At 41.2% G+C, this 27,382-nt stretch overlaps 1 protein-coding gene and 1 long non-coding RNA gene across 2 annotated transcripts in view; one reads left to right on the forward strand and one right to left on the reverse strand.

The window, feature by feature from the left end:
* On the forward strand, positions 1 to 25,593 carry PLEK (pleckstrin). Its single transcript, XM_015063973.3, has 9 exons — positions 1 to 203; positions 9,868 to 10,023; positions 10,277 to 10,458; positions 12,067 to 12,158; positions 15,074 to 15,258; positions 17,022 to 17,126; positions 21,610 to 21,693; positions 22,367 to 22,436; positions 23,835 to 25,593. The coding sequence occupies exons 1-9, from the start codon at positions 162 to 164 to the stop codon at positions 23,969 to 23,971; spliced, it is 1,053 nt and encodes a 350-aa protein (XP_014919459.1). The 5' UTR covers positions 1 to 161; the 3' UTR covers positions 23,972 to 25,593.
* The window catches only part of LOC106967696 (uncharacterized), a 56,728-nt gene that overhangs the window by 5,622 nt on the left and 23,724 nt on the right, over positions 1 to 27,382 (reverse strand). The window contains exons 2-3 of the long non-coding RNA XR_001428986.3: positions 17,004 to 17,072; positions 7,133 to 7,314 (exon numbers count right to left, since the gene is read on the reverse strand). This is a non-coding gene — a long non-coding RNA (uncharacterized LOC106967696). The remainder of the gene's footprint in view (positions 1 to 7,132; positions 7,315 to 17,003; positions 17,073 to 27,382) is intronic.

The following is a 27,382-nucleotide window of genomic DNA, read 5'->3' on the forward strand; positions in this document are numbered from 1 at the left end:
GAGGAAGAGGATGTGATCATGCGATCGCCAGCAGATGGGAAATTGTGAAAGGGACCTCGCTCTAGAAAAGCAGCCCACAACTGCCTCAGCTCTCAGAAGAGGCTGAGCTTCTAATGACACTTGTCTGAGAGTGGATTCGGCTGTCTGTTTGTCCATCCGACATGGAGCCAAAGCGGATCAGGGAGGGCTACCTTGTGAAGAGGGTAAGCAGAAGTTCCACGTACAAGGGTATCCCTGAAAATAGCGTTGGGGATGATCGGTGTCCAGCTTTGGACTCTCCATCCCCAGTCACTTTAGGAACGGTTTATGCTGAACCTATTGGGCTGACATAGGAGAGCATCACAGCCTGTAGACCGTTGCAAGGCAAGCCAGCACATGTTCCACGGCGTTCTGTTTCTTAAAGGTGAACTAATCTAGCTCAGGCATCAGCAGTTTGATCTTGTTTGTTCCAGTTTGCAGGATATGGGAGGTGGGGGCCTAAGCAAAACCTAAATAATGACTTAGAGCGTTTTTTTTTTTTTCAAGAGCCACATGTGTATATTATGCTAGAAGACTCACCCTCTTCTCCTATGCAGGTTACTCAGAGACTATTCCTTTGTAACTTAAATCCTCCTCCTCCTCCTCCTATTTATTTATTTACTTGTTTTTGGAGGAGAGGACAAAAGAAAAGGATTAAAGAGAAATGATATAATGACACAGTAATTGTTGCTTATTTCTTGGGCCATCTTCTTAGAATTGGTGCATAAAAAACCTTATCTTTTTTCTGAAATTGGGCTCAAATCTCTTCATTCATCATTCTGAATGTACTGCTAAGGTAGCAGGAAGTGATTTTAAAGATTAGGAAATAGGGACAAGTTTAATAAAAAATACTTAGTCTCTCTGGTATGGCATCGAGAAGTTGAATTTTGTTAGCACTGTTTTTCTCCTAATGTTGGGTGTATGTCGTGTCATTGTGTGAATTCACACACAGGGTGGGCTGGTATCCTGTGGGCAACACCTACGTGAACAAATGCTCTCACAATGACCCAAGCAAGCTCAGTGTGTCAGAAGTGAACTGAATTAAGTACATTCTTTCAGAAGCCCAGCTCGTTAATCGAATGAGCACCTAAAGTGACTCTGTTTTAGGTCCTTCATTGGTTTAACATTTTAGCCTAAAATGTTCTACCTCGGAGGGGGTTAAGCAGCACGCATTGCTGCCTGATTCTGTTTTGATTTAAAGCTAGAAGGGACTTCAGGTCACCTGGCTTCAATACCCCATTTCCAGAAGAGGAGACTGAGACCTGGAAGCCGGGTGACTACCCAAGGTCACATGGCTAAGACAGAGGTTGACACTAGAAACCCACTCTCTGACTTGGGTTTCTGACTCATTGTGCTGAACTCTGTCCAGTACACCAAGATTTTCCTAGAGTAAGTGTAACTTGAATACGGTTTGTAATGCATTTGTGACAGTGAGAGTTATAAGTGGCTTCTGGAGAATAAAGGAGTCCACAGCTGATAGGCTCTTTAGCTAGCAGAACATCTCTAGCTACTTTGAAACATCCTCGGAAAAGACACACACTGACACACAGAGGTGTATGTGGATTCTTTGCAATAGGTGCCAACATTCTCTTTGAGAACCAGTAATAATGTGGACATTTCTATCCTGGTTGCTGGGGCTAGTATTCAGACAAGAGCAAGTGAATGGAAACATTTTGCAATGAAAATTGCTGTTATTAAGTTTGTATGTTCACATTTTAAACTCCACAAATTACAAAAAATACAGAAGACTAAATTTCTAATAAGCGAGGCTGCTCCACTAGAAAATGGGGATGAAGGAGGTTTGTCAAGCTTACAGACTTATAGTTATAAAGTTTTTAGTCAGTGAGAGTAATGCTCTCAGATTATTGCCTATAAAAGCCAATCTAGAAAATGTCCCTAGAAAAAAGCGTAGTCAAAATTCATATAGATATTTTCACAATTTCCATCTTCCATAGTTTTCATGTCTACAATGTATATCTTCCATAATTTTTGCATTTTTCTCTGGGATCTTTGGAACAGTATTTGTGGTAAGATTCATTTATTTGTCATTTTAAAGACATGCTTGGTTCAGAAATGTTCCCTTTGTTGGCTGCAGAACTACACCTGAAGCCAGAATTTCCTATAAATGTTTTTAGACGTTAAATTTCTTCCAGGTACCTCACACATTTGGATTAAAAACTGTATGTCAGGAACTTAGCACATAGTAGGTGCTATGTGTATGTGACCATGATTATTAATATCAGCATTGATATACACTTCAGTAAATAAAGGTCCTTTTCTATATGCTAATGGGGATATGTACTGGTGCCTGGGTTGGTTGCCAAGTTAATAGTGAAGAAAGGACAATGGAAATCTTTCTCTGACAAGGCTGTTAGATGTCTTGACTATGGTTATTGATATCAAAGCACGACAAGCAATAACATATGAAGTCTCTCCATTTACTCCAGTTTAAGATATGTGGGTAGTAACAAAGGATATCTTTTTCCCTATGTCTTGTTTTGTGAAATAACTTTATTGGAGATAAGAAATTTGGGGTGGCAAAATACAACATTAGAAATGGTGGTTCAAGAATTTTGTCAAGTCCAAAATCTTGGGGTCAACAGTCAATGGCAATGACTATGAAATGTTCCTGAGTGGAGCCCAGTGCAGGGCTTGAACTCACGACCCTGAGATCAAAACCTGAGCTGAGATCAAAAGTTGGACATTTAACCAACTGAAACACCCAGGCGCACCCCTGCTGTTCTTTTGTGCAAGATAACTGCTCACATTTTACAATTCAGGTTTCCTCCTTTAACTCCTGCCTCAGTTCTTTATCATAGAAATGATAATTATGTGAAGGAAGGAAAATACATGGGTCTGGCACTTTGCAATCTTTTCATTCTAAATAAGACCTAGATTTGCTTGTCTCAGAGTCTTGCTACTTTTGACTTTAAGGAAAAAAAAAAGAGCACGTGGAGCTGACCATATAGCAGCCAGCCACCCTACGAACATGATCTCATTCAATCCCAAATACCCTCTGAGATAGTATCATTATCCCCATTTTACAGATGAAAAAACCAAGGCTCAGAGAGAATAAGTGACTTGCCCACAGTCAAACAGCTGGTAAGAGGAATACCTGGGATTCAAATCCAGGCTTGTGTAACTGTAAAACCCAACATCTCATTGATCCCATGTAACAGTCTGAAGGCAGGCTTACCCAAGCCAGCAAAAAGGAGGTTAGGTGAATTTGCCAGAGCTACAGTGGGGCCTGGACAAACTGTACTGTGGGCAAGATTGGGTTTAGTAACCTCAACCTTCCTTTCTCTCTGATTAGGGGTTAATTCCAGCCAATAAACCTAAATGTCATTGGATGTCCTTGAAAACATACTACTGATTTGGATATGTTTATAATCAATCATAGCTTTAAAAAAAGAGAGAGGAGAGATTTCCATGCAACGAATAACCTAGACTCCACTAAGTCATGTCCCAAATCAACCTCATTCCTAGAGGTTAATGGAGCAAACCACGCTGTCGACAGATCGACAATCAACTAGCAGACACTTCATGCAGCATGGCGGATCCCAAGAATGGCTTCGGGATGGGGTGGCCTGTGAGGCTGGGCGAAAGTGCAGGAATCAGAGCGGTGGGAAAGAGAAGGACGAGGGTGTTTGGGCAGGAAAGAAAAAGGCTGCAGAAAGCTGTGGTGGAAAGGTGAAAGACTCGGGTGCAAGAGAGAGCAGAAGGGTCAGGAGTCCCAGCCCAGGCATCCTTTTGTACAGCTACCTTGTCTTCTGGACATGCTACTGTGAAATAACTCCCAGCAATTTTCATTTGTTGACTCATCTCCATCATAACAGCTAACACTTGTGCTCACTGTGCAGCAAAGACAGATGTAAGCACCAGATGTACTAATGCATGTAATCTTTATAACAACACTACAAAGTGGGCACAGTGATTATCCTTTCCTTTCAGATGAGGAAACTGAGGTACAAGAGAGGCAGAGGGCCTTGCCCAAGGTCACGCAGCTATTATGTGGCAGAGCTGTTCTGAAGTCAGCAGTGTGGCCTCAGTGTCATGAAGAGCCATGCATAACTATGTTTCTTGTAGCCCTCCTGTGCTCATTTTGCAGTGATGTTCTTCTCCAAAGCACTGTTGCTGGGATGGGTGGTGCCCAGGATAACTTTATACCAGAACGATTTCACAGTATTGTCTACAAACTGTGAAATCTGTCTATGTGGTTACCATTTTTTGAGCACCTACTACAAGCTAGCCGCTGTGCTAAGCCCTTTAAGTATATTATCTCATTTAATCTTTGCAACATGTCCGTTTTACAGATGAGGAGGCTAATGTCTAAGTAACTTGGCTAAAGCCACACATTCTGGGAGAGGTGAGGTTGAGATTTGAACCCAAATCCTTAGGACTCAAGAAATCACTTTGTTGAGCACTTGGTGCCATTTCTATTTTGCTCACCCGATATGTTTTTATTGAGAAATTGTCCAACGTGGAAGGGTTTACTTATATAAAAAATATACTACTGAATAGTTTCCTTGCCTTCAAAGAATTTACATAGGTACAAAATGAAGGTTTATCTGGGATGTTATACAAGTGATTTCATGGATTAGTTTGGAAAACTAGATGATACAATTTATGATGTACCAGAAATGAGGACTTAATTTAATACAACAGCAACTTAAAATAACATGTCCCATGAGTGTGGGAGAATAGAAGACACCTACTCACTCACAGTTCTGCTTTAGTTAGATACTCAGTTTTGCTCAAAACGTAATTTCCTTTGAATTCCAGCCACACGTCAACGTATGAAAAGAGAAGTCTGAGAGAAAGGAGAAGTTAAACGAGATGTTTGCACTCTGTGGGAGGTGTTTAGGAAGGGTTCTAAACACCAAATTCAGATTGCCCCAACCCTCAGTGATGAGTTGTGGCAATCTTCAGTGAAGCTACACAAAACAAAGTATGCCCCAGTTTGCGCACTGGTCATACTGAACTGGAGCTGTCGTTTAAGGTCACTCTCTTCCCTGGGTAGACTGGGAACAGTTTGACAGCAGAGACTGCCTCCTGGTCAGTTTTATACCCCAACACTCAGGACAGTGTCTGAAACACAGGAGCTGTTTTATCATGATTTGTTGAATGAACATGTCTCAAAAAGAAAGAAATTTCCTGGAAAAAGACATGTGGAAACTGAGAAATCAGGGCTCCATATCATAGTAACTTTTGAAGTATTAGAAAAAATTTTCAATGGAGTATTCCTTTTTAGATGGTCATGTTAAATGTTTTTAAGATGTATTTATTTTTGGCTTGTAGGTAAGACCCAAGGTTTGGTAGGGCATCTGTAAATAGAAGACATAAGGGACAGAAGGGACACCAGGGTTTTTTGTTTTTGTTTTTGTTTTTGTTTTGGAATAGATGTGTAGAATCTGAGGGTTGAAAGGAATACTTAAAAAAGTATTTTATTGAACTTTCCCGTCTGTGGCTTTCATTCCTTTTACTAAACCACTAACAAGCATGCTGTAGTACTGCTTGTGACGGGAAACTCACTAATTAAAATTTCTCCCTGAAGGTATGCAGCAAACCATTTTCTTCTGAAACCTCCACCTACTGGGCCTCCAAACAGTCTATGATAATGTTTCACACCTTTCAGGACAGTCCTCATCTGCTCTGCCTGTCCCCTTTTGGGCTAAAACCTAGCATTTCCTCCAACAATTCCCCAAGAGAGAGATGCCAACAGGCCCCGATCATCTGCAGCTTTAAGGTTTCCTGAACTCAAGGTCATTCTCCAGGTGCACCTATAAGCACAGAATTACAGGCAATAGGTAGTATTTACTGGGTGTTTACTGTGTTCTAGATCTTGCCCTAAGCAATTTACATGGAGTATTTTATAAAAACACAATAACACTAAGAAATAGATAGTAGCATTATCGCCATTAGCCAGATGTAGAAAATGAGGTTTAAAAACTTGTTCCAGGTTACATTACTAGAATGTGGCAGAGCCAGGATTTGAGCCTGGGCTATTCAGCTCCAGATCCATTGTCACCTACTGGTTATGCTCCATTTAAAGTTAGAGTATTACTTTCATCACTTTAGATCTTGTACTTCTATTTATACAGCCTGCAATGACTTGAGTTTTTTTGGCAGCCTACATCAAACTGCTGACTCACAGAGCTCCTTTTTTTTTTTTCCACATGCCTGTTTCCCCAAAATCTTCCCCAATACATTTTATACATCTTTAAAAAAAGTTACTAATAAAAAGATTATATCTTTTTCAATTTTAATTTGTGTTTCTCTGAATTCTGTTGAAGCAGTACGTTTTTATGTTTATTCACCCCAGGCTTTTCTTCTTTTGAGAATTGCCTGTTTATATTGTTTGCCCATTTAAAAAAATTGGGAGGGTTTGTATATTTCTTATTGACTATAAAGGGCTTAAAAATATATTAAAAATATTAACCTTTAATTATATTATAATATATTATAAATAGCCATGCTTTTATGTTTGCTTTTCAGTTGTTGCAGGGTTTTTTTTTTTTTAATGTACAGAAGTTTAATTTTTTATATGGCCAAATGTCTTGTCTTTTAAGATTTCTTCTTTTGGTGTCATGCATTGTCAGACTCTTGTGCGCTAAACTATACCAGTCCCATGATAATGAGCAGTTGTTCACTGGGAAATTTTAAATCTGACTCAGCATCTGAAACCAGCCCATTGTGATATGAAAGTTTAGGTTTTGGCCTATAATGGGAGAAAACAGACGTATGCCATATATATGTATGAAATCATAAAACGTATCTATTATACATCTATAAAATCAGGATGTAATATGGTTTAGATGTTTTATGATTATTCATATATAACTATGATTGTGTAATATACGTTATATTATATATTTATGATATATATTTATATATATATATTTGAGCTTATATATATGGCTAGCTAAGTAGCCTAAGCATTTTGATTTAGAGTCTAGAACTACAGTTATGCAAGAACCCAAAGGAAGATGGCATCTGAGGGAAAATGGAAAGAGCATAAAATTGAGAATTAGGAGACCTGGATTTAGTCCCAATTCTGCATTAACTGGTCAGGTGTAGTAGGCCCAGTCATTTAACTGGGCCTCAACATTCTTACCTGTATGATGAGCGCGTTGGTAGATGACTCTGACTGCCTCTCTGGCCTGGACGTTCCTATGATCACACTTCCAGGTGTGCTATTGAATGAGCACCAAGGTGCCTGGGGACAGAAGGAGTAAATGCAGGCATGGCTGAAGAGAGATGCTGTCAGTGTAGTCCAGCGAGAAGCTGCAGTAATAGCTGAGAGGAGACAGATCACACACAATTTCATCACCCTCACCTAATTCATTGCTGCCAAGCCTGGAAGAGAGTTTCCACTTTTACAATGTTCAGATTTCTTTTGTTTCACAGAATATTGGCCTCCTCACTGTGCATAACGAGCCCGAATCCCAGATGACACATTCTCCTCTGAGGAAGTTGACAGAGTCCCTAAGGCTACATTTGAATTAGGAAAGCCCAAATTCATTTTGAACAGTTGGCTCTGGAGTACCTTTATTTTAATTCTCTACAGAAGGAATGCAATGCTGGCTGACCTCTCCCAGTTTATCCCAATTCCAAGGCCAAAAGCCCTGAAAGACTGGCCATTATTACTCTTTGAGAGACCTGAGGTAGGATATAAAGTTTTGTACTTGAAAGGCATTTTCTCCTTAATCTAGCCCAGCTTCTTACTCCTAGCTCTGTGAATATATCTTTGATTACTTTTAGTTATTTCACTTTTTTATTAAATAGACTTCCCATATTTCTCTAAAAGTATATCCCAAATTAAAAACATTTTTTTTAAATTTTTTTTTTTTTTGAGAGATACAGAGCATCAGCATGGGAGGGGCAGAGAGACAGGGAGACAGAATCTGAAGGGGGCTCCAGGCTCTGAGCTGTCAGCACAGAGCCTGACACACGGGCTCGAACTCAAGAACTGTGAGATCATGACCTGAGCCCAAGTTGGACACTTAACCGGCTAAGCCACCCAGGCGCCCCCCAAATTTTAATATATATTAGTGTCATGGGTTGTTCATTTATTTATTAAGTTTTCTCAATTTTTGCAAAATTTTGAACCCACAGAGAAATAGGAAAAATAGTAGGATTACCCATATGTTCTTTACCTAGATTTATCAACTGTTAACACAAGGGTGCTTTTGCTCTCTCTTCCCTGCTTCTGTATCTCTGTATAAATACAGACACATATTTTTATACTGAGATACTTGTGAATAAGTTGCAGACATCATGCTACTTCACACCTAAATACTTCAACATTTATCTTCTAAGAATTAGGACATTCTCCATAGTTTTCCATTATTAGATGCACCATTTTGCACTCCTGCCAGTCATGTATGGGAGTTCCAGTTACCATCCTTTCCAAATCTTGCCCTTCTCAATCTTTTTAATTTTAGATACACTCACGGGTGTGCAGAGGTATCTCATTTGCTTTTCACCTGCATTTCCCTAGTAAAAAATGATTTTGAGCACCTTTTCAGAGGTTTTTTGGATATCCTCTTTAATAAAATGCCTCTTTTAGTCCTTTGCCAATTAAAAAAAAAAACAGGTCATTTGTATTTTCTTACTGATTTATAGGAGGGGCTTTTTATAATGTGAATATGAGTTTCTCTTAAATAGATGTAAAACGGGTAGGCATTTGATTGACATTATTTCATGTATCGGCACAGTGTCTGGCATTGCCCGTTTTTTAAAAAGAGAAATAATCTAGTGTCAGTATGGACAGTTATTCTGCCTGTGCAGAAGAGAGATAGTGTGTTCTAATAAAAAAAAAATTTTTTTCAGTAACTAAAATAAAGGAAACACATGAACAAGCAAAATGATAGTCCCACAAGTATTTATCTTCATTGTATAAATAGTCTTCCTTTTGGGCAACTGGACCTTTATATAGAAGCTGTTAGTATTTTAAGATAAGCAGCAGGATCTGCTGGGAACTGGATGATAATTCTATTTTGTGGTGGTCATGACAAGGTGACACCATGGGTCCAAAGATGAGAGGCAAAGAACCTCTTCCTTTTCCAAAGTCCTCCCAAAATATGGACAAGAAAGAGAGACTTTCTTGATGTAGTCAGAATGGTTAATTTATTGCTACAAGGGTGGTTGGCATTAACCCTAACATTTTAAATAAGGATTTTCCTAAGGCCAAATTGACGTGGGTAGTCTCACTGTATTATAGATGATTTTGCAAGTGATTTTCATACAACTTATCTATGCTCATACACAAGGCTGCTCTCTGAGTTTCTTCTTGATGTTCATATTCAGATAAAATCTGATTAGACCAAAGGATGGCAGTAACCGCAGCTAGCCAATACCATTTATGGCCTCCACGCCCATAGTCAAAACAGCTATTGGATTATGGTACCTTTCCAGTGAGTCTGGCCTCAGGCATCAGTTACTATTCAGTCTGAATTGATACTTGGGATAGAATCTATTTGCAGTCCCTAAGTGGAATGAACACAGTGGGCAGAGTTGGGAGCAGAAAATAAGGCTTTCTGTGGCTGAAATGCACAAGAAGGGGGTTAGAGAGCCATACCATATTCTCTTGGTAATGGGCCATGTGAAGCTTAAGGCCTGCCTATGGAGGTATATACATTTTATCTTCAAAAAATTTTGTTTAAAGTTTTCAGCGGAATGGCAGTCCCCTTCTCCCCTGAAGGCTGCTTTCCTACCAGCCTGGTCGTGTGACCAACGTGCATCACCTGAATCCACACTGGCCAAAACTAGGCTATTTACCAAGCTGTGCACCATCTATAGAACCATTTTAGAAGACATTGTGGCACAGCTCTTTTTGTTTCATTACAGGGAAGTGTGTTCAACACCTGGAAACCCATGTGGGTTGTATTGTTAGAAGATGGAATTGAATTCTATAAGAAGAAAAGTGACAACAGCCCCAAAGGAATGATCCCCCTGAAAGGAAGCACACTGACTAGTCCTTGTCAAGACTTTGGCAAAAGGATGGTGAGTCAACATTCCTAGCCACGATGAACACCTTGTAATACCTTGCTCTGACATTTGAGCCTGTGTGTAGCCTACAATGTGAATGGTGCTCCCTGGGTCTGTTCTTCTTACCAACACCCATACTCAGCCCTAGGCATTTGGGTTTCTGTTGGCCAAGCACTTCCAGAATGGGGTTGACTCAACTACTGTGCTTCTAAGGGAACTCAGACCTTTGAAAGGAATCACTCCTAATGGGATGTGTTTTGATTTTTAGTTTGTGTTTAAGATCACTACGACCAAACAGCAGGACCACTTCTTCCAGGCAGCCTTCCTGGAGGAGAGAGATGCTTGGGTTCGAGACATCAAGAAGGCCATTAAATGCATTGAAGGAGGTCAGAAGTTTGCAAGGAAATCTACCAGGAGGTCCATTCGACTGCCAGAAACCGTTGACTTAGGGTGATTTTCTTTGCTTCACTCTACCCTCATGCCCCCTCGCTATGGAAATCTCACAACAGATCCTGCTCCAAGGCTTGCTTTGGAGGCTGTATCCACTCCTCCAAGTTGATGCTGGCACTTGGTGTACTGAGATGTTTACATGAGTCTGAAGGAGTGATCATAGATTCTCCAAGGCCTAGCAGCTGAGGAGAGGAGCCTAATGCAGTATAAATTCCCTCATTTTGTGCAACCTTGGTAGAAAGAGAGACAGAGAGATAGAGAGATAGAGACAGAGAGAGAATGCATAATTGCACTTTTGAAGTAGCTATAATAAGTTAGTCTTGAAACAAAGGTTCAGGATGTCTAGATAGGCAGGAAAAGGCAAGTAAGGTTTCAAGTTCAAGTTCATGCATTTACAAAGCCAGCAAGAGCCAGCCAGGGTGAACAACCATCCTGGGCAGAAGTCATTGGTGCCCTGACTTGGTTTAAATGGACTTTTCTGTTGGCTGGTTTGGACTTGCAGGCGAGAGTTGTTACCTAAAGATTTTTAGAGGCTCAAAGGTAAACTCTGCCTCTGACAGGGGTTGGGAACAGGGTTTCTTCCTTCCTGAATGTTTCACATCTCCTACCACAAGAGCCTCCTTCCCTAGGAGTCTCTTCACTTCTTGCTAGTTTTGCTTTTGTGTTGGACATACGCTGAAATGGGAGCGCTGCCAGGAAGAATTCCATGTTGGTTGCTTAACATGTCCAACAAGGATTCTGTTTACAAGATGGCGAGGGTTTCTGGGAGGGGACTGAAGAAACCCCTTATGCAAGCCCACCACAGGACTTGGCATATCACAGGGATTTAATAAAATTTGCGCTTTGAGCTTGGTGAGAATGAGCACCTTCTCTCACCAATAAAGCTTTTGGTAAAGACCCAAGAGGCAGTGCCTAGTCCAGCTGTAGTTGCTGGGAGGGGTTGTCAAGTGACCATGTTTCCAGCCACAGCTGTCAGTGCTATGTGGGGATGATGTTTGTGCTCCATGGAACCACAGGATACACAAAAACGGTCTTCTGTTTGTTGTCTGCAATTTCTCTGATAAGGCCATCTTTGGTTTATTACTTCAAGGCCAAAAATAAGAATTTGCCATCTCTCATAATTTTTAGAATAAGAGATAAGCTTAGCACAAATTTTCTTTCTTGGAGGCAAATATCTACAACAGATGGTCTCTTGAAGGACACTTAAAGAAGTAAGACATGAGGATTGAGGGCAATTAAAGATCTAGAATGTGTATGAACAATTGGCCCCAGGAACCTCTCCTCTTGGCACCTAACTGGGGCAACTCTATTTCAGGCACTAAGAGTTATATCACCAAAGAGCTCAAAGAGCTTAATGTCTCTTAGTGTAAGAGACATTAAATACCTTCCTAGCACATTTTGCTGAATGCTGTATAGGCCACAGAGTTATACAAATATGAACCCAGCCCTTTAACTACTTTTGATCCAGTGGAGAGACCAGGCTCAGGGCCACCTGAGGAGGGGGGAAACTTGTGATCATGGCAGGCCTTTCCAAGGTGGTGACTTCCAGAGAGGACTTGCCATTCTGAAAGACTCCCCACTCATCCATCTGTTTTCATGTCTGCACAGTGCCTTGTATCTGTCCATGAAAGACACTGAAAAAGGAATAAAAGAGCTGAATCTAGAGAAGGACAAGAAGATTTTTAATCACTGCTTCACAGGTAAAAGGCATGGCAGGTCTGAAATAGGGCAGCTGGGGAAGGCAATATGTAGTTCTCGCTCAGCCTTATGTGTGGGAGGGTGTATGAAACATGGTGGGTGAACGGGGTCATAGAACTCAGGCTGGCGAACATGAGAATTGAATGTCCCCAGGGTGGAAGCAGAAGGAAAGGCAGAAAAGAACTATGCTGTTCAAGTTAAAGTTTTGGAAGTTCCAGCTAATCAGTCAAAGGGCCTCTACACCCCTAACCCAAAATAAATGGCATTATGTTGAAACAGACACAGAGTTGAATAAGTTGATAAACAGGAATCAAGGTATACAATGTAAGATTTAAGTGACAATACTAGAGATGTGTGAGGCTGCACAGGATCCGGCATTAAGTGTCACAAATTTAGGTGGATGACATAGAGGTTAAAAACATATTCTTTGGAGCCAGACTGCCTTAGTTAACATCCTAGCTCGGCCACTTACTTGCTATAAAACCTTAGGCCAATGACTTAGCCTCTCTGTGCTTCACATTCCTTGTCTATAAAATGGCGATAATCACAGTGCACATACTTTATAGGCTCTCTGTAATATGTTTAGAACAGTGCCTGGTATACAGTAAATACTATATGGTGTGAGCTCTCAGGGTGGTTTTTATAATTAAGAAGTCACATGTCTGAACAGACAATTCTGAGTCCAGAAAAGAGAAAGAACTCAGGGGGCTGTTGAGACTCATAGAAGTAGAGGCTTAAATTTTACTCAAAGAGTTGGGTGGCATTTCATTAAGTATGGTGAGGACAAAGTTATGAGGCAGAGATATATGGAATATGCATCCAGAAGAAGAAAATGACCAGCCTAGCAGGGCTGATGGTTCATTAGGGGGCTAAATGGGACACGCAGTTGGGATTAGGTTGTCAGAAGCTGAGCATGCCTTATTTATGGTGACAGAAAAGATCAAGAGAGAAAATCTCTGAGAAGAGACAACCGATGTAGAATCTGAGGGGATATCCAATCAATAGATACTTCACAAAAACCATTCAGGACAAAGTCAGGAAGTGTGATCTGCAGTAGCAGGGTAGTGTCCCGTAGGAATCATCCTCAGAGAGTTAAGGTTGTAGCCTGTTAACATTAGAAAAGTCAGGGCTGAAATTTGGAATCAAGATACCAAGCCATGGGCAGTGGTAAGGGAAGCTGACAAGAGGAAGGCAGGGCCTTAACTCTAGCAGGATTGATGTCACTAAGACAGAGCCTCTAGCAAAGGAGACGAGGAAGAGGTTCTGAAATAAGTCTGGGGGCAAGGTCCAGGCCATACCTATTTCCTGTGTATGTGTTACTGAGTCCCAGAGTACAGGGCTAGAACTTCGTAAGTCCTCCCCACTGAAGGTCAATATTAGTTCTAGAAATTCAGGTAGATCAAGTTTTTCTGTGGGAGTCAGGTGGTCTCAGTGGAGAAACAAGACTATGGCAGAGACTGGGACTCAGGCACTGGTGAAAAGTGATGGAGGACCTTGAATGTTGGACAAAAGGAAGACTGAACTTGTCTTTCAAGCTTCAGCAGGCCCGGCTGAGTACATATGGACTCCAGGGTTAGAACACTTGAGTGAAGGGTCATTGCTGGTGTAACTCAGGCCTAAGGTCACTTAAACTCTCCAAGTCTCAATTTTCTCATTGTTAAATGAGGTCTGTAATTACTCCCCTAGCACTTTCATAGGGTCACTATGAGGTTTAAAAGCAGAAATGCAGTATTAATTAGTTTATCCTTCTACAAAATAAAAGTGGGTAAAAGTGTCTCATATATGATATTCATGGAAGGCTCACTAACCAATGTTTCAAAGGTAGTATATCCTATTGCTCTTGCTTTGATGACCGGGAACCTATTGCCTGTTACGTTGGCTCCCTGGTTGTCTACATTTATACAGAATATGTCATTTTTCATGTAAAGCTTCAAAGTTGTAGCCTGCTAATAATCCAAATGATGGGTCAATTCCCTTTTATCTTCTTTAAAACAATTTTTTTAATGTTTATTTTTTTGAGAGAGAGAGAAGGACATAGTGCAAGCGGGGGAGAGGCAGACACCGAATATGAAGCAGATTCCAGGCTCTGAGCTGTCAGCACAGAACCTGATGCTGGGCTTGAGCTCACCAACTGTGAGAGCATGACCTGAGCCAAAGTCAGATGCTCAATTGACTGAGCCACCCAGGTGCCCCTTCATTGCCAGATTTCTTAGTATGCCATCTAAGCTTTCCCACTCACCCTGTGTCTTCCTCACTCTCTCTTGTGTTCTTTCACCTTCTTTCCACCAACTTTGCCCTCTGCCCCCAAAAGGGGCTGCTTCGTGCCTGTGGGCCTCTGTTCCCATGCTGCTGCTTTATCAGCCTGTGCAGGTTCCTCTCAGCCCTGTTTTATGTGCTTGGCAAACATTTTACTCATGTTTTAAGCCTAAGCCCCATGCCACTTCCCTTATGAATCTTTTCCCAACAGCATAGACCAGCCCCCCCGCCCTACCCACCCGCTTCCACACCTTCCTGCAGATTTGACCTAGTAGCTCCACTGAACTGCATTGATCCATAGCAGAATGCTTGTTACAATCCTTAAGTACATCCCATCTCTCCCTTTTAGACTCCCTGAGGGGGAATCCCTAATATCCATCAAGGCACTTAGCACCTAGTAGATGCTCAATAAGTGTCAATTCATTAGTGGAGTAAATGAGTGAGTTTGTAAAACCTATTTCTCTGAGGTATGGATTGCTCCTTAAGGAGCATGTAGAAGTATTTATCCTGCTGATTTCATTTTTCCTTCTTGGAATAACAGGGAAGATGAGACAAGTGAGACACTTGGGTGCTCTAGAGCTCTTCAGGGGTGACTATCAGTGGCTTGTTCTTTGGTAACTCGGTAGGGAGTGTTAACCTTCCCTCTGATGGTCCCATCCAGGCAACTGTGTCATCGACTGGCTGGTTTCCAATAAGTCTGTTCGGAATCGCCAGGAAGGCCTCATGATTGCCTCCTCGCTGCTCAATGAAGGGTACCTGCAGCCTGCTGGAGAACTGTCCAAGAATGCAGTGGATGGAACTGCTGAAAACCCTTTCCTGGACAACCCTGATGCCTTCTACTACTTTGTAAGTGAGAAATGCTACCCCTTTACTCTTCCTGTGATGAGGGCTGCCCTGCACAGATTCTAGGTTGATTTTAGTTCATACCCATGTGTGCAAAAGAAAGGGCCCAGCCCTGTAGAGACTTGTTCACCTCTGCAATGCCTGCTATATCCACTTTAAAGAAAAATATTGTTTACTTGAATAGTTTCCTTTAAAGTGACTTTTAAAACTTTATTCTTTTTTTTAATTTGAGAGAAAGAGAGAGAACACTGAAGGGGAGAGGGGAAGAGGGAGAGAGAGACAGAGACAGAAACACAGAGAGAATCTTAAGCAGGCTCCATGCTCAGCACAGAGCCCGACATGGGGCTCAGTCGCACGAACTGTGAAATCATGACCTGAGCTGAAATCAAGAGTTGGATGCTCAACTGACTGAGACACCCAGGCACCCAAAACTTTATTCTTATTCTAAGCAATAATTAATTTATAAAAACCTATTAGGTCCTAGTACATTCCAGGCACTCTCCTAGACAGAAGAGATACAGTGGTGAAAAAAAAAAAAAATAATGGGCAAAAACTGTGGCCCTCAGGGAGCTTCCTTTTTAGAGGGAGATCTGTAAAATCACAATGTGCTGGTTGTATTTTTCTAAATATATATATTTTTTATTTTTTTAAATGTTTATTTGTTTTTGAGAGAGAGAGAGACAGAGTGCAAGCAGGGGGAGGGCAGAAAGAGAGGGAGACACAGAATCCGAAGCAGGCTCCAGGCTCTGAGCTATCAGCACAGAGCCCGACGTGGAGCTCAACCATGAGATCATGACCTGAGCCGAAGTCGGATGCTTAACTGACTGAGTCACCCAGGCAACCCTACAATACGCTACTCTTAACACAAAATGTGTTCATCCACGTCCCCTCCCCCAACCATCTTGTTTACCTTCATGTATGCTTACCACAGATTGGGAAATACTATATTGCACAATATGGACCTAAACTTGGGCCAAATAAGAAAACCAGCGACAGTGGATTTCTAGGGGGATTTTGGCAGTTTTGTTTCAATTTGGGGTCAGGGCATAAAAGGTAGGAAGCTATTTAAGGGAACTATCTTCTTACAAAAATGAAGTGAATATCCCCAAGAGAGTTTCATTTCACTTTGGGGGAAGTTCCACTGTCAGTATTTTCTTCTTTCTAGACCTTTTGATCTGGTTGTTTATAGCCATTTAAATGTGAGATTCTAAAAATACCCACCAGAGTGGCTCTTCTTCCTTTGTATGGTTTATTACTTGCTTATAGCTGAGCAAGGCCCAGTTTGCTCTTGACCTTAGAACATGAAGCTGGACACATCATGTTCTCAGTCTTCTCAAAGTGGAAGGGGCTGAGTGGTAAAGGTCATAATGGAGATTGTGTTATGCAGTGTCTTATAAATTAGCTAACTCTACTTTCAAGGATATGGCCATGAGGTGCCAAGAGAAGGAAGGCTTTGAAGGAAGAAATGTGCTGAGCTAGACTTAGAATACAGTTTGCAGAACCCAAGAGGATGAAAGGATATTGACAAAATCACTCTTGAGTGGAGCATCTAGAAACAAGAAACAAGCATCTAGAGACAAGAAACAGGAAGAGGGGAAATGAGCTAACCAAGGACAACTTTTAAAGTTTAGGTCAGGATATGAACCACAGTAGGAAGGAGAAAAGGAAACCACCCCAGTGGCTGAAGGGGAAAGGGAGGGGAGAAGGTACAAGTAGCCATATGCCTAAGACTGGTAAAACAAACTTACTGCTTGGTTTCCCAACAGCCAGACAGCGGGTTCTTCTGTGAAGAGAATTCCAGTGATGATGATGTGATTCTGAAAGAAGAATTCAGAGGGGTCGTTATCAAGCAAGGATGTTTACTGAAACAGGTGAGTGGTCACCACTATTCTCTTCAGTCTTTTCCCCTTTACCAGTTTCTTTTAATTTCTAAATTAACCAAATAGTATTTGGTTTGTTTGGCCAATACTCAACTAGAAAATGAGCCCTGCAGAGTGAAAGACAAAAAGCTAAGTAGATGATCAAAGTGACTTTAGGACAGGAGGACTGAGGCAGGTAGAGTAGAAGATGCACCTTGAAATGGGGAAACTCTTCTTTTTTTTTTTTTAAGTTTATTTGTGTATTTTAAGAGAGAGAGAGGGTGTAAATAATGGAGGGAGGGAGGGAGGGAGAGAGAGAGAGAGAGAGAGAGAGAGAGAGAGAGAGAGAGAGAGAATCCCAAGTAGGCTCCTCACTGTCAGTGCAGAGCCCACGAACTGTGAGATCATGACCAGAGCCGAAATCAAGAGTCAGACACTTAACCGACTGAGCCAGGTGCCTGGGGAAACTCTTCTTTTATGAATATCATGGGGAAAAGAGATGTTTAAAAAAAAAATAATAATGACCTTTTCATTAGTTGGAAGAAATCAATTGTCTAAAAGGTGCCATCCAAAAGACAGAGATGTTTCACAGTAAAAGTACTTCCACTCGCCTATCCCTCCTTTTTGCAAAGTGACCAGGAAACAGGAATAGGCCACACTCAGAAGAGGAACATTACATACCATTGAAAGCAAGGAAGTCATATTCTAGACCGTGGGTAGGTCATGGGGAGACCAAATCCAGGACATGCCTGAAGCCAACTCTGCAGGAGCTGCAGCAGACAAATGTCAGATCCAGTCAGATGGCATGCACTCAGTCCTGGGCAGGGGGGGTGGGGGGGGGTCATATGCAGTCACCAGGTCTCCACAGTCACAGGCCACTGTCAGTCTGGGAAGCAATGGCAGGGGTGAACCAGAGAGCTCTAGTTAGTTACCAGGTGCTAAGGCACAGAATGCCAAGAGGTAAGGGAATATAGGGGCTGGGGCTAAGTGAGGAAGCCAGGGACAACACCTGGTAGAGGAAAAAGCAACAGGAAGACATGAGAATATTCGGGGTGAAAAAAATTGACACTAGCATATGGTATCATAGAAACCAAAGCTGCTTCATAAGGCCGAGGTTTTAACTTCCTTGCTGTGCTGTGATCTGTCTTAAAGGCACTGCTTAGTATATTACTGTGGGACTGAGATTTGATTTATGTCATGAGAGGACCTTGAACTTCCGAGGTGAAGAGGGAAGAACCAAAGTTGACCATATACTCACATTTAAAAAGAAGAAATTTGAACTAGTTGAGATTAGGTATAGATACATACCTAGTACTAGGGAAGGGGAGCATTAGTGTGAAACACTTTAACATTAGGTTTTGAGAGAACAGGGTCCCAAAAGATAATTCTGCAAGGATTTAAAAAGAATTCACAGACTATTCTAATAACTTTATGACAGGGTGACCACTGACTAGATCAAAGGGGAAGTATAGGAGCAGGGCCAGCCTTCTATAGAGAAGGCTCTGGCAGTTGTCTGTGGCGAGAGTTTGCCTATTGCAAGCTTCCTCTAGTTCTGCCAAACATCCTCATATTCCTGGTCAAAAATTTGGCTGAGGGTAATGGTTATCTGAATGTGTGTTGAAGATAATGGGGACTTGAAGTAGGCTTACTTCTGTATTTTTCCTCACCTTCCTTTAATTGGCTTTTGATAAGTGCAATTTAGTTTTAGCTGGCCCAACTGGTGTACATTTTAGTCCTCCAGAGATCTGTTAAAATTGCACCCCAGGCCAATTAAACCCGGGTCTCTGGATTTTAAAGTTCTGCAAGTGATTTTGGTGTGTGGCCAAGTCTGAGAACCACAGAGCCAGCCTTTTTCTTCAAAGCTAACTTATCCTACTATCAAAATACCACTATAATATAGTAACCCCTCTTAGCCTCCTTTTACTATGAAGAAAACAACAATCTATGTGCATTCAGAGATTTTGTTTTTTTTTACAATATTCTTTCCTCTAATTTTTGGCAGGAGTGAGAGGGAAAAGAAACCTCTTCTATTTTGATTGATGGCCCCCTTTAATGTTTCCAATCTCTTAGCTCAGTGGTTTATAACCCTGGTTCATATCACAATCACCTGAAGGAATTAAAAAAATTTCTCCAAGTGTCACAAAGCTAAACCACTCTGTGTCTGCTGCTGGGAGTTAGCAGGGTTAATGTGTGTAGAAGGCTTATCATGAAAAAGGGCACCTGTGTCCCACACCTCACAGGCGGGAAGTAGCTGTGTTCAACTGGAGGCCAGTCCTTCCCCCCCCACCCAATTCTTCCCACTTCTCCCATCCCAGAGAAAATAATTCTACTTGGGGGATGTAGTAAATTTGAGGATAAATGATAGTGAATTATATTTAATATAATCCCTTTTTAAATAGTTCCTTCTGTTATGACAATGAACAAAATATCTGGTTTCAAAACTATGTATAGATTTTTTGATAAGGAGGGACAATATATCATATGTTTTTCTCATATCTTCTGCAGAGCTCAGCATTCTTCTTGGTCTATAATAGGTAATAAACATTTGTAGAGAGAATTAAATTGAATATAAGTGGCTGGCAGATCAGCAACAATTCTTAGAAACCCCGGGCATGCACACATTCCTTAAAATCCCCCAGGAAATACTCATTACATGAAGGATGGCCAGAGACCCACTTACTAACATTAAGCTTTTCAGTGAGTCACATTGTGATGTCAATGAGAGCTTAAAGGCAATAGGTAGTTGACCAGGGTTGGTTGATTTCACCTCTTCCTATTATCTTCCCCTTCCACTGATTCACAAGAACTTGTTATTCACCCAGTGATTGCATGAGAGATCATGAAATGTGTGTTCACAGGTCAGGAAGAAATGGTGTAAGGCAAAAGCTTTAGCATCTTATTACCTAAGGCAAAGAACAAGAATTCGTAAAAAGAATTTTAGAAATTGATACAGAAGCCATTATAGATATGACATAACAGATAGAAATATTGTCTGTTCTCCCATATGACTCTATAGGATTCCTGGCTCCATCCTTCAAGCAAGTAAAAGCCTCTTTGGAGATGAGCTCCTTGGCCAATATAACTTAGACTCATTCTTGAAAGCTCCCTTTAAACTCCTTAGACTTGGCATCATGAAGGAGACACTGTTTGCTAAAATCATAAATGTTTCATTTTTTTTCTATAGGAGCACAGTAAAAAGTACTGGAAAATTTGTATATGTGCTTGTCAATATATGGTGCTTTAGAATTAAATGATATGCTTCACATTGGCACGACAGAAACTGTATATCGTCTTATCTAATATACACTTTTTTTTCTTCTGGAGGTATTTAAGTCATTTGAATTTTCTGGAGGAAATAATGAAATTAGGTTTACCACGACATTAAAAAAATTATTATAAGCTGATTGAAGAAACTGTATAATTCAAGGAAATTACAAGCAGATATATGGCAGCTTCCAGGGTGAGATTTTATGTATTAGGCATAGGGCTGGGCTTCGGAGGAACAAAGGTCAACAAAACATAAATCCTGCCCTACAAACCCACAGTCTGGATGGTGTCATTCTTTGGGAAAGCCCAGTTCCTATGTGTTTTCATCATGTCTGTCACAGTGACTATTCCTTCCCGCTTCCATTGCTGCTACCTGATGTTAGTTCCTAATAATTCTGTGCTTAGATTGTTGCAATAATTTCCTAATGAGCTTCTTTTTACCTTAGTATCTTCTCCCTGGCTTATCTTTAACCTAGCCAGCTGGTCCATCCTACATGTGGTCGCCATATTAATCTTCCTAAAATGTGATTGTAATCTTTTCACCTCTGACTCAGAAGCCATCAGCAACAACCCCCACCTTTTAAGTCTCTTTCCACTTTCCCAAACATGTCTCATGAACCCTGCATTCTAGCCAGACTGGTCTTATTCATTAATGTCTGCATATGCCTTGTGTATTCCCATTGCTGCTTTTTTGTTGTCAAGTCTTTCCACCCACCTCTTTCCCATCCATCTGTCTCCTGCGTGCCCTCTGTGGTTAAGTGCAGAGGCTCTCTTTGACATCCCAAACCTACAGTGACATATCCCACATTTAATTCCCTTGAAATCTGTTATCTATACCAATTACTTGATTTGGACATTTGCTGTTTTATATTTCCACATAGACTGTAAACTCTAGCTCTAAAGAGTAGAGCTATGTCTTAACCTCTTTATATCCTCCATGTTACCTAACAACCACGTAGGTACATTGTATAAAATATTGTCTTATGTAATACTAAACCTGGAAGGCAGTCTTAGAAATAATTAATCCATAATTTCATAACATCCAAACTATTCACTGGCCGTAGTGCTATCTCCCTGACAAAGACCTGGGTTGGGACCTCGTTTTCCTGAAGTTGGTATTTCATCTTTTTCTTTTTTCAGTTCAACAAAGCTTACTATGTAGATACTATATGTACAGAGTGATGCTAAGAACTCACCATGCCTCTTTTTATGTTGATCTTGGATAAAGGGGCACAGGAGGAAAAACTGGAAAGTGAGGAAGTTCATTCTGAGAGAAGACCCTGCCTACCTGCACTACTATGACCCTGCTGGGGTGAGATCCTGTGGTCAACAAATCTATTGCACTCAGACCTCCACTGCATCTGCTATCTGGGCTTTCCATTGTCCTTTCTGCTCTGTTTATAGCCCCATTTCCTCTTTACCCTCCCACTTCTTTTTCTCCTGCTCTCCTCTACCTTTTCCTCTCCCCTCTTAACTGCAAAGATCTGCAGTCTTAGGCTTTGAGGCCAGCACAAGCTCAGGGATGAAAGAAAATATCACTATATTGTTATTCATTTGTTTTTGTTTGCCCTGATCTGATACTTTCAGAGGGACTCAACCAGTCCAATTCATTGCTCTTGGTTTAATATGAAAAACAGTGATAATTCCTCCTCTGGGCCAATTTGGATGAGAGCACTGTTTAAGTCCAGCCATTTGGGCTGTTGTTTATTCAGAAGAGGGCCTTTTCCTTAATAAAAGGAGTAAACTCTAAATCGTAAAGACAAACCCATCTGGGTTGGGTCCTCAGACCCTGCTTACAGTGCAGGGCTTACTGACCCTGCTTACAGTGCAGGAAGGGGTTTTCTTTAGTCTCCTTCTACTCTTACCCATTTGGGGTGCCCTAATCTACACCAGAGTGAGTCTGTACGGCTTTTGTACCAACAGGATAAGGTATGTTCGTGCATTGTACATTGGAAACATAACATGAGGGCTCCTCTCTTCTCTAGGGGGAAGATCCCCTGGGAGCAATTCACTTGAGAGGCTGTGTAGTGACTTCAGTGGAGAGCAACCCAGATGGTAAGAATGAATTTTTGTTTGAGAGAGGTTATTCAGGCTTCCTTTCCACACCTGGGCATCCTGAGCCAACAACAATCAATAACTGACTTAATCAATCAGGCTAAGCATGAATGAATTTCTGTCTGGAAACCTGGGAGAAAACAAGAGTTATTTTCTCCCAGATGCTGCCCTGTCTCTCTGGGCCTTGGAGAGGAGGAGTGGTTTTGTGGATGACTTGAGCAAATCCTTGAGCAATGCTGAGAAAAACCTTCCCCTTGGAACTGGCTTGGATGGAGAGACTTGTTACCTCCTGATGCTTGTAATTGAGCTGTGGCATTCCTTAAAGGGGGACCTTTTACATATCCAGACCAGGAAATCTCCCACAGCAAAAGGAACATTTGTGCAGTGAGACAGTGCAGTGAGTGGAAAGTGCACTTGACTTGCAGTAATGTCTGTGCTAGTTGGTTAGTGGCATGGTCTAGGGTGAACCACCTAATGAATCTGGGCCTTAGCTCCTCCTCTGGAGTGAGGGGTTGCACCAGTGACCTCTGGGTCCTAGATCACAAGTCTATGATGTGGTGAATGGAATAGCCATGCTGGTGTTGACTGACTTCACAGATGCAGAAATGAGGGGTATCACTGGGGAGATGTGGTTTAGACATCCCAACCCTGGTTTTGCCATGTCATTTTGGGTTTATGATGTTATAAAGGCTGATGGGAAAACACTACAGCTGCAAAACCTTAGATTTTTGACTACTCCTGTATCTGCTCATTGTCTTCTTCTTATGGAATTACGATTTTTGATTTGAGGTGGATGTTTTAAGTCTTGTCGTGCTATTGGCCAGTTAACTGCCTTTCGATCTTTCAACAGACTCTAACTTAGCCCCTGATAAAAACAAGTTCAAGCTTGTATTTTTTACCGGAAGTGGGTCTGGATTTTTGTTTTTATTTTTAATTTTAATATATTAGGGTCAGTCCTTGGCTTATATTATGAGCAGAGGAAAAGTACTCATTAGGCTCTCGTAGAGGTACTCATTAATTGGTATGCAAAAGTAGGAAATTTAGTTTTCTCATAAACTGTAAAAGAAACTGTAAACTGTCGAGTATTTTACTTATTTCTTAAACACACACTCATACCACACACAGTCATACTATGTACCTATCTATATAAATACTATATCTATCTAGCTATCTATATATAGTATTAGTATACTGTAGTATATTATAGTATATATACATACTCTATATATGTATGATTATACAATAAAGATATATGATCATACAATGATGATAAGTTTGAAAGCCACATATTTAATTTTCTTAGAATACTAAAAAAATAAAAATTTCATTCCTTGCAAAAGGAGGGTGACTGGGCAGCATCTCTGCATGTGCTTTGTCGCTCACTTTCTTTTTCACCAGGCAGAAAAAGCGAAGAAGAAAACCTCTTTGAGATCATCACAGCTGATGAAGTTCATTATTTCTTGCAAGCGGCCACTGCCAAGGAGCGCACCGAGTGGATCAAAGCCATCCAGGTGGCCTCTCGGACTGGGAAGTGAGGATGTTTCTGCAGCCCATCATCACTCTCCCAAGGGAACCCCGTGGATAAGCTTGGCCTAGGACCTGTCCACTTCTGGCAACAGACTGATGATAAAGGGCTCAGGGCTGGGAAATTTTTGTCTGCAGTGGTTCTGAATAGAACTAACCACATGCCACGTCCTGTTCACTTGCACCAATCGCATTGCTTTCTGAAACCTCTCTGTGTCCCACCACGCAGATATAATAAGCTGTGTGGCATGGCTTCCCTGCTTAATCTCTCCAGGCCTGAGCTTAAAAACCAAAAGCCCTGTGATTCTAATACCCATGGAAGTGAAGTGTGTCTAGTTGTCCGGCTAGTGTCCCTGCTAGGCTCAGTCCTGGCCTTCAGAACCTGAGATATTCTGCTCTTTAAAACTGTTCCCAATCTATACTTAAAGGACTAGGCATAAACCTCCTTTGTTCTTGTTCACCACCTTCTCTTGCTCTTGGCTATTAGATTGTGTATCAGAATGAAGGAGGACTTTCTTCTTCCTTCCTCACTCTAACCAGAAACTTCCTGAAAACCAGTGCCACAGTGCTGTCTTTTAGGTTGAAGCCTTCTATCACTTACTTATCACATAGCCTGGAGAGTTATACCTTCTGAGAAAATGACCCAAGGAAGCCAGGAGTAGCTGAGGGTCTTTTCCATGCCCAGAAGCCACCCAGAGCAGGTATATTCTACTCCCACCCGATGCTGACCTGAGATGGGTGTATTTTTGTCCCTTCCCAGAGCATTTCTCTACCATTGGCTGTAACTGAGGGTGGGGGTGGTGGGGGGGGGGGGCTCCAAATCTTTGAGATTCTCTTTCGCTTGAATGTTTGCAGAAAAAAGTAGCCAGATGGGTTCCCTCCATGGGTTCTCTCCATGGGTGAGGGGTCTGGAGGCTGGTTAGCTAACGTATAGCCTCCAGTTCTAGAGGCTGCAGGGACTGGACCAAAGGCTGGAAGATTGGATGATGGGCTTATACAAAGATAACATTGAGAGGACTTAAGTCTAGACAGAGCTCACTGAGGTGGCCATCAACATTGTGCAGCACCTTTAATTCTCCAGTTAATGATATTGTGGTATCAGTAATGATATTGTGCTTTAGACACAAGCTGTAGCTGCTCCTGCTTGGCCTCCATGGGGCCTTATGAACCCATTACCAACCCGAGTGATCTGATCTAGATTCAAATTGAGTACCTGTTTCAACTTTTGACCCTGTCCACCAATTAGTGATTCTAACCCTAAAGTGAGAAAAACAAAAACAGAAACAAAAACAAAAACAAAAAACCCCCAAACAGGTATATATGTGAAGGTGCATTTTCCAACTTCAGATTTCTAACTTTAAGGCTATAGTGAGAAAAGGAGAGCAGAAAATTCTTTCTGATTTTATCAACTCCTCTCTTTCCCTCCCCCAATTCCACATAATATCGTTGAGGTTATTTCTACTCCTGAATGGTTTTATCAATGGCCTAGAGGTAAAAGGCTATCTTTCCTCCAATTCTTTAGTAAGCTGTCTTTTTAGAACATACACAGTTTTTCTACATTCAGTGTTAAAAGTATTTATTGATATGGAGTCAACTTTATGTTTTGAAACAAACATGACCATGTTTAACATCTCTTTGGTGTGATGGTTCTGATGTTTTGCTTCCCATGATGACTCTTGTTTTCCACAACACACTTTCACTTCCTGAGGATAATACCATCTCTCATCTCTCAAGTTATCTCAATGACTTTAGAACGTATTTTATTTTATCTTATTTTATTTATTTATTTATTTTAAATTTTTAAACGTTTATTTATTTTTAAGACAGAGACAGAGCATGAATGGGGGAGGGTCAGAGAGAGAGGGAAACACAGAATCTGAAGCAGGCTCCAGGCTCTGAGCTGTCAGCACAGAGCCTGATGCGGGGCTCAGACTCACGGACCGCGAGATCATGACCTGAGCCGAAGTCAGATGCTTAACCGACTGAGCCACTCAGGCGCCCCTAGTTATTTATTTTTGAGAGAGAGAGAGAGAGTGCACAGGTGAGGAGGGGCAGTGAGAGAGGGAGACACAGAACCTGAAGCAGGCTCTAAGCTCTGAGATGTCAGTGCAGAGCTTGATATGGGGCTCCAGCCCACGAACTGTGAGATCATGACCTGAGCCGAAGTCAAACACTCAACTGACTGGGCCACCCAGGTGCACCCAGAACATTTTTTGAAAAATAAATTAAATCTGGGGCACCTGGGTGGCTCAGTCAGTTGAACGTCCGACTCCAGCTCAGGTCTTTATCTCACCATTGGTGGGTTTGAGCGCTGCCTTTTTCTCTGTGCTGACAGCTTGCTCAGGGCCTGGAACCTGCTTCAGATTCTGTGCACCCTTCTCTCTCTGCCCCTCCCCCATTCGTGCTCTGTCTCTCAAAAATAAATAAAATGTAAAAAAATTAAAAAAAAATAAAACCAAAGTAAGTCTATTCCAGGAAATAATTCAAATATGGGGAAAATGAAGAGTAAGTATCACTAATTTTTAATTTATAAGACCTGATTATAATAGGCAAGCAAAAGAGTCTCTAAGTGGCCATTAACTATTAAGGAAGTCTATTTTCATTAGGGGAAAAGAAGTTTCCCATTGAAGGGCTGCTCTGTATGGCTGAGCGGGATGTGCATTACTCAACTCCAGAAGACACTATTCACATTGCAGTTTAGGTGACTGTCACTCCTTGAATTTCCATTACACAATCTGCAGATTTGTATCCAGTGGTATGTAGAGAATTCAAAGTGTCATTATGGCTTCCTAACATGGGTGATTCTTCCTGGTGAAATGAAAGAGCCACTTGCCAAAGTGGTATTTAGAGGATAGGCATAGATTTACATCTGAACCTGTTTGGTTAAGAAATCATGCTAAGGTCCTTTTAGGCATAGTAATAGGAAAATCTTCATGCGTCTGAGCCCCAGACTGACAGACATTTCCTTTAGTGATGTGGATGAAGAAATGTACCAACTGTCAATTCCATTTAGAGAACATTTAAAGTTGGAAAGAAAGGCTGCTCAGCATTTACCCAGGATTCCAATTTAGAGTGGGATAAAAATAAACTGTAAAATAATCAATTGTGGAAGAATTAAGAAAGCACATAAAGAGGAAATACCTTCTTGCATCATGTGACTGACAGCAGGTCAGTAAAATAAAGCATTCAATCTGAAAAATCAAACACCCTTTTGGGAAAAAAATAGAAAGAAGCATTGTAAGGTGAGAGTTTTACATGAAGGTAGACAATACAGTACCAATTTAAGATATTAAGCGTCTTTTGTAGATGCATATGGACACATAAACACGTACAGTGACTAAAATTCTACCAGCAGAGGCTAGCTTTCAAAAGCAGAATGAGGAACTTGTTTAGATTAAAATAATGAATAGTTTCCCAGTGTT

The sequence above is a fragment of the Acinonyx jubatus genome, chromosome A3 (genome assembly GCF_027475565.1).
Source record: "Acinonyx jubatus isolate Ajub_Pintada_27869175 chromosome A3, VMU_Ajub_asm_v1.0, whole genome shotgun sequence".
Classification (NCBI taxonomy): domain Eukaryota; kingdom Metazoa; phylum Chordata; class Mammalia; order Carnivora; family Felidae; genus Acinonyx; species Acinonyx jubatus.